Source organism: Haliotis rufescens, unplaced genomic scaffold, assembly GCF_023055435.1.
Source record: "Haliotis rufescens isolate VD_foot unplaced genomic scaffold, xgHalRufe1.0.p SCAF_18, whole genome shotgun sequence".
Lineage (NCBI taxonomy): Eukaryota > Metazoa > Mollusca > Gastropoda > Lepetellida > Haliotidae > Haliotis > Haliotis rufescens.
In genome coordinates, this window is record NW_025963868.1 from 17,204,370 (window position 1) to 17,217,834 (window position 13,465).

The 13,465-nt window shown below is 37.1% G+C and overlaps 1 protein-coding gene across 3 annotated transcripts in view; it reads left to right on the plus strand.

The window, feature by feature from the left end:
• LOC124126066 (selenocysteine-specific elongation factor-like) overlaps positions 1-13,465 on the plus strand; it is a 77,213-nt gene that overhangs the window by 25,946 nt on the left and 37,802 nt on the right. For all 3 annotated transcript variants that reach the window (XM_048398302.1, XM_048398303.1, XM_046489491.2), the window contains exons 3-4: positions 1,221-1,313; positions 2,987-3,163. In XM_048398302.1, coding sequence (XP_048254259.1) covers positions 1,221-1,313; positions 2,987-3,163 — 270 coding nt within the window. The remainder of the gene's footprint in view (positions 1-1,220; positions 1,314-2,986; positions 3,164-13,465) is intronic.

Consider the following 13,465-nt stretch of genomic DNA (forward strand, 5'->3'; position numbering starts at 1 on the left):
CACCGGCAGTTTCAGAGGGTAGATAGACCTTTGCTCATTATTAGCTACTGAGTGTAGGATAGACCAGGGGGCAATAACTGAATCAAGCCTTAAGTCACAAGCTTTGATATCAGATTGACCAGAAGTGATGTCAGAACCTGAAGTGACATCAAAACTGGATTTGATGGTGAAACCATATTTGAAGGTGAAACCATATGTGACATCACAACTGGAAGTGACATCATATAAATGACATCATATGAGATTGAAAAGGAGGTCATAGTGATGACATTTATTCCGGAAGTGATGCAAGAACAGGAATGATGTCATAAAGAAATGGATATGATGTCAACAAGATAGATAATGATGACACTAATCTGGAAGGTGACGTCAGACCGGAAGTGACCGAATGACAGGAAGTGACGTCAGAATTGAAAATAAGAGATGGTTTAGAAACTCTAATGATGTCATAACTATGAATATCAGCAAATATAATGGTAATCCAAGAGAAGATATCACATATTTAACTGATTTATTCCACTGCTTGATTTTCAAGTCATTGAGAGGTGATTCAATGGAAATTATCTTGTATTAGAATTTGAAGCAGTTATCATATGAAGGAATCACAAGAGTTTTTTTCATATACTGTCAACTATAGAGGGAGTGTAATAGACGCAGAACCCGCCAATCTCTCTGGTGTATTCTGGCAATGATGTAATAGAGGTAGAGGATTCGTAGGAACGATAAAAATAACAGTTATTTTTGTTAATAGTTCTAAGAATACTGCCTCTATAACATCTAACATCAAAAGTACTCCATCCCACCTCTCCAATCATCTGCCTCCAGTTGGTATATGTTTGGAAAGAAGTGAGGATTTTCCAGCCTTTGCACATGTAAGAGGTGTGAGCTGTTTGTGCAATTAGGGGAACAGCTAGTTATGTATAGTTGATAGTGAAGAGGACTTCTGTTGAAAGTCTGAAAATTTGCATCCAAAATACAGGTAATGATGTAATATTAGAGGTAGTATTATTAGAAAAGATTTACAAAGCTAACTATTGTTTTGATGTCTGCCATTAACTGCCTGACATGGTATACATCTTTCTTTGTATTGGGATTGCCAGAATTGAAGACGGAGGGTGTCATGTTAAATTGTACTTTAATTTTGTGTGAGTTCATTTGAATTTGCGCCTTTGTATAGTTATGTTATGCAACTAACTACCCATTTTCTTGTTTAAAAACAGATGAAAAAGCGCATGCTGAAAACGCTTGAGACAACACGTTTCAAAGACAGCCCAGTAATAGCAGTATCTGCATGCACAGGAAGCAAGGACAATGTAGGTGAACTTAGTGCTTTCCTAGATGTTGGTCATTACCCTTCTGTGCTTTAACTTTAAGTATAATTGAGTAAGTATAATACAAGTATGATGTTCCCATTCCCCCTTCAAGTTTCGTGAAAAAATGCCATCTTGTGTCTCTATATATCGGTACTATGCAGTCAAAAGTGGACAATGTTTTGCTTCAGGTGGAACAAACAAGAGATAAGGAACTTGGTATTAACAGAATTTGACCTTTTAAAGGGGTGTTATCAGATTGCATTAACTGAACAGGGAAAGACGATTTCTGCTTTTGCTGCACCAGATGGACTTTATCAGTACAAAGGTGTGCCATCTGGGTAACAAATGCACCAGCTACCTCATCAATGATGTCACTTTGCCAGAGAATGTACAGAGACTTACATTGATGACACTCTCAGCCTTTCAATTGAGTGGGACGATCATTTGCCGCACATAGCAATTTTCCAGCTATATGACGGCAGATCCCTTTAGTCGCCTCTGACGACAAGCATGCTTGGGTTGCTGAAGACCTATTCTATCACAGGCAATACTGGCCAAGTGCTCAGGCCCAGGTTGTGTTCTTAGGTACTGTAGTTGGTCAAGGACAGGGGGCAGCCGTTTGATGCGAAAGTGAAGTCTGTTTTCTTTGTAATATTGATTATATCAGTCCACAAATGCAGTTTTGCTAATCATGCATTGTATGATGGAAACATATTTTATGTTCATTAACATATGTAATAGGGTTTGTTATGAAAACAATTTTATCATTGAAATTGCATGTCTGTTTTAAAGAAAATGTTACGATGTTAAAATTTTCTTTCTTGAGGAGGAGTATCATGTGGCAGTTTTGTCGTAAGTTTATTTTGGATGATTATTAGTGGGAGAAAAATGAAGCGCTAATAAAATGTCAAGTATATTCCCATGGCATCTCATAACATAGAGTGACCTCCCCTTAGTGTTTACATTGTCTCAACTTTGTCCAGCACTTGACACCTTCTTTACCCTCCCAGCATAGAGAGCTTCACTGTTGTAACTTTGGGAAATGACTCCCTGGTTTGAGGCATTTCCAGAAGGCCAGTTGTATCTATATAAGAGCGAAGATGAGGGGAATTCCAGGTCCTTCTTCGACTTGAATTTTTTAACACCAACCTTTATGGCTGCTTCCAATCCTGAATCCTAGATTCAAGAACAGAGTATATGCCTCACTCTAGATATTCAACTGTGACTAATTCTGGACAATCATGAGTGCACTGACTAAATTAGACTAAATATATTGCCATTTATAACTGTTAACTAAATCCTGTGTTTCAGTATCATTTGTTGATTATTTATTGATCTTGTGTGGTTACTTACTGATTTCACGAAATCTTTTTGTATGTAACCCTTCACCTTTCAACTTGGGAATCAACTCCTTAAAGTAATACAAAAATGTCCAAACTGACAAAGTCAAAATAACTACCCAATATTCTATGTCTGATTGACATGGCCAAAACAAGGCTTTGACAAGGCCAAATTATGTTGAAATTATTCACAAACTGTTGACAAGGATTGATAATTTTTATCTTTTGATAACAGTTTTTTGAACAAACTATTGACAACAATCATATATCAGGGAAACCTGTCAACTCTCTAGCTATTTAGCTTGCATAATGTACTGTGCTGTTTTATTCCAGGAAATGACATCTGAAGGAATGAATGATCTAATCTCCTTGTTGGTTCAACACACATATTTACCACTTCGCAGCCCACTGGGAAACTTCATCTTCTCTGTCGACCATTGCTTTGCTATCAGAGGACAAGGGACTGTTCTTACAGGCACTGTTCTAGCTGGAAAAGCCACAGTGGGTGATGTAAGTTATTTTTAAAGATTGTTTCATGTGGTATGTTTAGCACACAATATCATTTGTACCCATATGTTATGAGGAAATCTGGTTTTCAATAACACTAAATAATGAGTTCACCGAAAGACATTATCAGTTAAAGGATAACAAGTCATTGATCAACATTTGCACGTTTCGTTCTGTGTGTTCCTGGATTGGTAAATATGCCACTAAACATACCTCCTAGGCTACCCCTATTGTATCATGGCAAAAAAGGTGCAGTTTCTGGAGCACCACTTGGAAACTGTGAAAGATTTTTCGTCCAAACCTGGTACGTGCATTAACCAAGGGCTGAAGTGGTGCCTTTTGCTATTTAGGAATTTTTCAAAATTTGATGTTTCCACATGGAGACAAGTTGGACTTAGCAGAAACGGTAGGTGTTGTTTCCTGAATGGAACTCAAAAACTATTCAACATTTATCACCCAAACATGGTACATATATTAATCTAGGGCTGGAGTGGTGCCTTTTGCTATTTAGGAATTTTAATACAATTATATTTTTCATGTTTCCATGGAAACAAGTTTGACTTTGACTCTTTCTTGAAACTGTGCACATACAAAGACCAGGTTCCGAATCCCAATGTTGTTAATGTTTTGATAGCTGAATAACTACACTTGTATGCTAATATGTATTGACATACTAGATGGAAATTCTCTCATTAAGTTTGACTTAAAAGTAAGTCATATGATTCAAGTTACACTTACTGTTGTGATTCAGTGTACAAGTCACATCTACTGTTGTGATTTAGTGTTCAAGTCACATCTACTGTTGTGATTCAGTGTACAAGTCACATCTACTGTTGTGATTTAGTGTTCAAGTCACATCTACTGTTGTGATTCAGTGTACAAGTCACATCTACTGTTGTGATTTAGTGTTCAAGTCACATCTACTGTTGTGATTCAGTGTTCAAGTCACATCTACTGTTGTGATTCAGTGTACAAGTCACATCTACTGTCGTGATTCAGTGTTCAAGTCACACTTACTGTTGTGATTCAGTGTTCAAGTCACATCTACTGTTGTGATTCAGTGTTCAAGTCACATCTACTGTTGTGATTCAGTGTTCAAGTCACATCTACTGTTGTGATTCAGTGTTCAAGTCACATCTACTGTTGTAATTCAGTGTTCAAGTCACACTTACTGTTGTGATTCAGTGTTCAGGTCACATCTACTGTTGTGATTCAGTGTACAAGTCACATCTACTGTGGTGATTTAGTGTTCAAGTCACACTTACTGTTGTGATTCAGTGTTCAAGTCACATCTACTGTTGTGATTCAGTGTTCAAGTCACATCTACTGTTGTGATTCAGTGTACAAGTCACATCTACTGTTGTGATTCAGTGTTCAAGTCACATCTACTGTTGTGATTCAGTGTACAAGTCACATCTACTGTTGTGATTTAGTGTTCAAGTCACACTTACTGTTGTGATTCAGTGTTCAAGTCACATCTACTGTTGTGATTCAGTGTTCAAGTCACATCTTCTGTTGTGATTCAGTGTTCAAGTCACATCTACTGTTGTGATTCAGTGTTCAGGTCACATCTACTGTTGTGATTTAGTGTTCAAGTCACACTTACTGTTGTGATTCAGTGTTCAAGTCACATCTACTGTTGTGATTCAGTGTTCAAGTCACATCTACTGTTGTGATTCAGTGTTCAAGTCACATCTACTGTTGTAATTCAGTGTTCAAGTCACACTTACTGTTGTGATTCAGTGTTCAGGTCACATCTACTGTTGTGATTCAGTGTACAAGTCACATCTACTGTGGTGATTTAGTGTTCAAGTCACATCTACTGTTGTGATTCAGTGTTCAAGTCACATCTACTGTTGTGATTCAGTGTACAAGTCACATCTACTGTTGTGATTCAGTGTTCAGGTCACATCTACTGTTGTGATTCAGTGTACAAGTCACATCTACTGTTGTGATTCAGTGTTCAAGTCACATCTACTGTTGTGATTCAGTGTTCAAGTCACATCTACTGTTGTGATTCAGTGTACAAGTCACATCTACTGTTGTTATTCAGTGTTCAAGTCACACTTACTGTTGTGATTCAGTGTTCAAGTCACATCTACTGTTGTGATTCAGTGTTCAAGTCACATCTTCTGTTGTGATTCAGTGTTCAAGTCACATCTACTGTTGTGATTCAGTGTTCAGGTCACATCTACTGTTGTGATTTAGTGTTCAAGTCACACTTACTGTTGTGATTCAGTGTTCAAGTCACATCTACTGTTGTGATTCAGTGTTCAAGTCACACTTACTGTTGTGATTCAGTGTTCAGGTCACATCTACTGTTGTGATTCAGTGTTCAAGTCACACTTACTGTTGTGATTCAGTGTTCAAGTCACATCTACTGTTGTGATTCAGTGTACAAGTCACATCTACTGTTGTGATTCAGTGTTCAAGTCACATCTACTGTTGTGATTCAGTGTTCAAGTCACACTTACTGTTGTGATTCAGTGTTCAAGTCACATCTACTGTTGTGATTCAGTGTTCAAGTCACATCTACTGTTGTGATTCAGTGTACAAGTCACATCTACTGTTGTGATTCAGTGTTCAAGTCACATCTACTGTTGTGATTCAGTGTACAAGTCACATCTACTGTTGTGATTCAGTGTTCAAGTCACACTTACTGTTGTGATTCAGTGTTCAAGTCACATCTACTGTTGTGATTCAGTGTTCAAGTCACATCTTCTGTTGTGATTCAGTGTTCAAGTCACATCTACTGTTGTGATTCAGTGTTCAAGTCACATCTACTGTTGTGATTTAGTGTTCAAGTCACACTTACTGTTGTGATTCAGTGTTCAAGTCACATCTACTGTTGTGATTCAGTGTTCAAGTCACATCTACTGTTGTGATTCAGTGTTCAAGTCACATCTACTGTTGTAATTCAGTGTTCAAGTCACACTTACTGTTGTGATTCAGTGTTCAGGTCACATCTACTGTTGTGATTCAGTGTACAAGTCACATCTACTGTGGTGATTTAGTGTTCAAGTCACACTTACTGTTGTGATTCAGTGTTCAAGTCACATCTACTGTTGTGATTCAGTGTTCAAGTCACATCTACTGTTGTGATTCAGTGTACAAGTCACATCTACTGTTGTGATTCAGTGTTCAAGTCACATCTACTGTTGTGATTCAGTGTACAAGTCACATCTACTGTTGTTATTCAGTGTTCAAGTCACACTTACTGTTGTGATTCAGTGTTCAAGTCACATCTACTGTTGTGATTCAGTGTTCAAGTCACATCTTCTGTTGTGATTCAGTGTTCAAGTCACATCTACTGTTGTGATTCAGTGTTCAGGTCACATCTACTGTTGTGATTTAGTGTTCAAGTCACACTTACTGTTGTGATTCAGTGTTCAAGTCACATCTACTGTTGTGATTCAGTGTTCAAGTCACACTTACTGTTGTGATTCAGTGTTCAGGTCACATCTACTGTTGTGATTCAGTGTTCAAGTCACACTTACTGTTGTGATTCAGTGTTCAAGTCACATCTACTGTTGTGATTCAGTGTACAAGTCACATCTACTGTTGTGATTCAGTGTTCAAGTCACATCTACTGTTGTGATTCAGTGTTCAAGTCACACTTACTGTTGTGATTCAGTGTTCAAGTCACATCTACCGTTGTGATTCAGTGTTCAAGTCACATCTACTGTTGTGATTCAGTGTTCAAGTCACATCTACTGTTGTGATTTAGTGTTCAAGTCACATCTACTGTTGTGATTCAGTGTTCAAGTCACACTTACTGTTGTGATTCAGTGTACAAGTCACATCTACTGTTGTGATTCAGTGTTCAAGTCACATCTACTGTTGTGATTCAGTGTTCAAGTCACACTTACTGTTGTGATTCAGTGTACAAGTCACATCTACTGTTGTGATTCAGTGTTCAAGTCACATCTACTGTTGTGATTCAGTGTTCAAGTCACATCTACTGTTGTGATTCAGTGTTCAAGTCACATCTACTGTTGTGATTCAGTGTTTAAGTCACATCTACTGTTGTGATTCAGTGTTCAAGTCACATCTACTGTTGTGATTCAGTGTTCAAGTCACACTTACTGTTGTGATTCAGTGTTCAAGTCACATCTACTGTTGTGATTCAGTGTTCAAGTCACATCTACTGTTGTGATTCAGTGTACAAGTCACACATCTACTGTTGTGATTCAGTGTACAAGTCACATCTACTGTTGTGATTCAGTGTTCAAGTCACATCTACTGTTGTGATTCAGTGTACAAGTCACATCTACTGTTGTGATTCAGTGTTCAAGTCACATCTACTGTTGTGATTCAGTGTACAAGTCACATCTACTGTTGTGATTTAGTGTTCAAGTCACATCTACTGTTGTGATTCAGTGTTCAAGTCACATCTACTGTTGTGATTCAGTGTTCAAGTCACATCCAATTTTGGGATGCTTGGTGTCGTGTCTGCTCCACCAGTCTCTCCTGCACATGCGTTTCTTGGTTATCACTATGATCATGTGATAGGCGCTCTCAGACGTCCCCAAACGGTGCCCAGTGACAGTAGATCCATAAATTTATGGCAAATGGTCTGATATTTTACTGCAGATTTGCTTTGTATTCTCTTCTCGCTGCTGAGTTTTCTTTTGTCTATATGTCCCATGAGGCCCCTGACCGACCTATCAGTTCAATAATAGATAAAACACAAAGAGTAAAGGTTGATCCAAAGTTTGTTTTCACAAAAACAACAAGCGGAAACTTCATTAACTTAATTGAAAGAAAAACCTACCTACTTTTCCCCCTTCCCTACCTATGTATAACTTTTATATACCAACTCTTGAACTTTATATATTACAATCACCCCTCTAACTCCGTCATGTTAAACTAAACTGAACAGGCTGATTTACTTCCTTCCGCCATCGATGCATCCAATCAGACAGATATCTTTGATAATTTATGTGTGACCCTGTCAATTCAAACATTGAAACATGATATATCAAGGGCTATAACAAAACCGAAAATGGTAGATGGGGAAATTCAGTGTAGTAAGCCTGTGCTAACATATGAAGATGTCTCCTCTTGTGAAAAGACCTCTTTTGCTGTTTCATTGTTTTTTTTAACATTCGGAATGCCAACTTTGTGAAAATTGGCATGATTATCAGGTATGATCTTAATCATGTTGGCAGGTGTGTGTCAAACACTGCTATTTTCTGCATATGTTGTGTAGTGTCCCTAGCCCTATGGCTATTGTAGTACCTAACAACAGCTGACTGTTGGGTCTGTATTATATTTTACAGGTTATCCCAAGCTACTTTTCTCTGGTGGAGTTGTTTGAATTTCCTTGCACAGACAACTGTGGCACAGGAAAACAAATGTCCATAGCCCCTTTTTTAATACCTGGTATTTTGACTGAACAGTTCAGTTAGTAACTTAACCAAAGGAGGTATTGCATGTAATATGTAAACCTACACAAATCTGACTTTTTGTCCTTTACTCTATTCATTTGGTTTTGAATATTTGGGACATTTTACAAAATGTAGTGTCTGTAGCCCCAGATTATTAGATGTTTAAATGTTTTACTTTATCTTGAGTAGTTTCCAAAGACAAAAAGTTGTCATTTAACATTTAACATTTAACATTAATTTTTATCTTATTACAGTTTGTCTGTACACTGATTAGACACTTTGCAAAATGTAGTGTCCGTAGCCCTAAGTACAGGCAAGTCAGTTGCCTAGATATTTATCTTTGCACTTATTGGCTTACAAGTTTATTACATACTTCTATCTAGAAGTTTTTAAAGGATTTGATAAGACTTACTGGATATTGATTACCAGATATTTTCAGAAGAGAAACTGATATTTTCAGCTTATTAACATAATTTCAGTCATGTTTCGTCTGCTTTCTCAGACAGGAAAAAAAGGCTGTTAACTTTGCAATAGGCCCAATAGTGTCCAGTCAAATGGAACTCATACCTCCCCTGATTGTTTTGTTGAATAAACTGTCCATTTCAAGAGACTTTTTATATTTCTTCAATAATATATAGCATTTTGTAGTGTCCTTAAACCCATGGGATGTTTGTGATGAGTTTCAGACAAAAGCAGATGAAATTAAGAAAAAACCTTTTCAGGCATAAACATGCTAATATCGTCCTTTTATTTTCTTACACCACTGAGCACTTTAATTGCACTTGATTTTTCAACAAAAGTGCAACAAAAATGCAAACCCCATTGTGACCAGGTGAGTGTATTTAAAGTGGTATTTGATGAGATGGATTCATACTACTAGGGGTAATTATTCTACTGAATTGGAATAAGAAGGTCATCCACACACCTTGAGATTGATAGCTGAGTTCTTCTTAGTTCTCATGAGGCTAAGATTGGGAATGTTACTGGAGGATTTGGCGGATAGATTTTGCATTTCAAAATCAACATGTAGTTGACAATTGGTTTGACTACTTCTGTGTAAAACTGTCTCCTTTGACAGTATGGCCATTAAAAGCTATCATTAAGAAAACAATGCCAAAGACATTTATAAAATACTCCAACACATGAATTGTGATAGACTGCACGAAAATCTCACTGAAATACCACAATCGTTTACCTACAGGGCCTTCCTATACTCCAATTACAAATCGCATATGACTTACAAATCATTGATTAGTCCTGCTGGGGTTATAAGTTTTGTGTCTGATCTTTGATGTGGTAGTACTAGTGATACACAATTTCCAAATTATGTGGCTTACTACATCTCTGATCCTGGGAATGCAATAACTCTGAACTGGTATACTGCTAGTGTTGAAATGTGTACACACAGTGTTCACTGCAAAAACTCAAATATCAGCATTCTATTTTAGACCATTGATGTTCAGAATATTTGAATCCAATGTACTGAGAGATTTGTTCTTTGTTATTTATATGTGATATTATGTGATACATTAACACCTTAATGCGTACCAAAGGAATTCCCACTTGATCACTGGTATATAAGTTTGCATCTATGGAATAATGGAAACAAGTCGGATTCTTGTAACTGGCCAAAACTATTAAAGCATGCTGTTGGTCAATGTCATTTATGTATCAGTGTTCCCGTTTACCGGTAATTACCAGTTTTTTACCAGAAAAATTAGGCTTGGACCGGTAATTCATGTGACTGCCAGTCCCTGTGGACTGGCAAATAAAGTACTTATAAATCTTTGTTGTTGAACAAAAAGTCAGAGATATTCATATATTCAGATATAAGTACATTTTTCGAACAAAGTCATCTTGTCTGTTACCATCAGGGTTTCCCCTTATCTATTTCTAGGTTAAATATCCAGTTGTAGCGATTTTGTCTGAAAATATTAAAAAATAAAGAGAAAATTGTGACTGCAGAGATGGCATCTTTGCACTGAACATGAATAATTTTCATATGTTTTTTAATTGTTGAAAGTTGGGACTGGCAAAATTTAGGGGGGGGCTGGTAATTTTTAGAGTTGCCAGTCCACAAGGACCGGCAGTTTCAGCAGCCAGCGGGAACGCTGTGTATTGGTTAAAATGAATGTAACAAAACCCTTCTATATGCATAAACAAAATCAATTGTACAATTCCAACTATCATGAACATGTGCAGCATTAGAAACTAACATGTTTAGTCCACTAGTAGTTATAATGATTACATATAGCAAAACACTTAAAAAGGGCAAATTTCTACTAGTCCCTATACCTTAACTGTTGAGCAGTTTGGCAAGGACTACAAGACCAGGGCCAATTTCTAACGCTGATGTGTTTATGGATCACTTTCAAGTGATGATACTACGTGTTTGCGAAAAGGTGAGAGTGTCCTCACATCTTACCTGGAATAATTTCCTTTTACTGTTCATTGTAATTTTGCTGTGTTCAGGTGCCTGTGGTGAGAGTGCTTGCATCGCTGTTAGACTGAAGAAAGGCTGATATAACCGAAAAGCCGTAATAAAAATTAATCATACCTGTTGTTTCAGTCGATTTAGATAAAAGTTGTGCCTTTATTTTGGAAAACATTTCTACAGTAACACGGCATGCAAAACATAATGAAAGGAACAAGGTTTTTGACGATGATCATGATGAGTGAGTAGTGTTAGCAGGTTAGTTACTCATTTTCTCTGATTTTCAACAGTATTTCAGTTATCTCACAGAAGCCAGATTTATAGCGGGAAACACTACATAAAACCTGAGAGTTCTCCCTGATACTGACGACCCAGAGGTGCTTGTCAGCATCGCTCCCCCTTGGTCACTGCATGAGGACCTGTTCTTTTCTGCTGTTAAGATGCCTGGCACCTTGGGATCTTATCATACAGCGATAAAAACTAAACAGTTTTTTTCCACTATTCCTTTTTATGATAACATATTGTGAAACCAAAAAAGGGCAAGTTTCTATTAGTCCTTACGACATCTTAACTATTGGGCAGTTTGGTAAGGACTATAGGACTAGTGCCAATTTCTAACACTGTTGAATGTGCATGCCTGCTTGTACTAGCTTGGACTTTTAACATTAATTATAATGTTAGTTCAGCTGCTCACTAAGACACAATGTCACAGTTGAACAAAGATACCCCACTCACACACTGGGAACACGTACGTACTGAGCGAACCAGTCCCTTCTTGTCCATTTCAATGTCTGCACCTAGGAGAGAAACACCATGTACAATGACGTACCAACCATTAAATTTTGATAAAATCTTTTGGTATGTCACAGCCAGGGATTGAATTCTACAACTGTTCATAACTAAACGATAACAGCAGATGATAGAAGTGACAAACAGCTAAGGTTTTAGACAGGTATTGAATTCTACAACTGTTCATAACTAAACGATAACAGCAGATGATAGAAGTGACAAACAGCTAAGGTTTTAGACAGGTATTGAATTCTACAACTGTTCATAACTAAACGTTAACAGCAGATGATAGAAGTGACAAACAGCTAAGGTTTTAGACAGGTATTGACATTTCTATTGTCACAAGACCCTTTTTCATCTTTTATGACAGTGTTCATTTCAGAGTGGGGCATTCCCACTAACTAACAAACATGAAATTTGACTGGAAAGTGAAAAGACAGAAGCCTGTTCATTATGTGAAACAATTAACATGATTAAGATTACCAATTCTGTCCAGGATAAATAATTCAAATTTAGATTTGTAGAACTTACACATTACACGCTTTATAAGGTTCCGTCGCCCATATTTTTAAAATGATCCCATTTTAATAGACCCATTTTAATGAGGATACACCTTCCACACATAGAGACTGCATGTAACAACTTTTGAACTCAAGTTATCTTTTTTCAGCAGATTCCCATATATTCACCTTGCAGTGGTCTCATGACTACATCCCCATTTTAGACCATCATTATAAAATGATGAATATCCAAAAATGGTCTTAACTGCATTATCAGGGGCAGTTGATGGTTTGCTTGTCCATGTGTGTTCTTCTCGATAGTAACACAGTCTTCTTCTGAGAGGCACATATCCCTGAAATACTGTGACAAATGTCTAGCACACTCCTCACTTTTCCCATCACAGCTGTCTGCATAGTTAAAATCAACTGAGTGAAGGGAAGATACTGTCACATCTGTTTCTTCAGCCATATTGACAACAGACTTTGAGTCAGTAACTACCCTGCATGTGGAGGACTTCCACAAAGTTTTGCAGCAAATCTATCCACATTTATTAGTTTAACAATGCGTTAGTAGCATCTTGCTTTGAAATTGTTGATGTCTTTGCATGTTCTGTCCCCTTGTGTTTTGTGAATGTCATATCTTGTAATTTAACCGGGCTCAATTTGCGTTTTCTTGGCTGGTTCCACTTGCATTCCTTTAAAGTAAATGCATGTAATCCATCAAGTTTTTTTCCTGAGATGTCAACTAAAGCATAAAGGACAGCAGCATGGTTGCAGAACTCACCCTCACTGAAACAGATATATTGTTCACTGATTGTTTAATTAAAAATGTATAAAAACATATAATTCCACATCCAAAAGTTTAAGTAGCATAACACAATGATGTAGGATTAATACAATGTTGCTGTACATTACACCCTCATACCATGTACATGTATATAGGTATATTGCACAGTGAAAATGCAATATTGTTATTTGGTTATGTTTTGGAGAATTCATTCAATTGCAGAACAATTATACATACACTAGTTTTGGTACTTCACAGTAAGTAAAACTGATACCTTAGAGCTACTGTTTAATGGTAACTTAGTAGAGTTGTGATGATACACATTGAAACCGATACAATACGTATCGCGATATTTGCTTTACGATTCGATTCGATTCGATATGTATCACGATACACAATTAACTG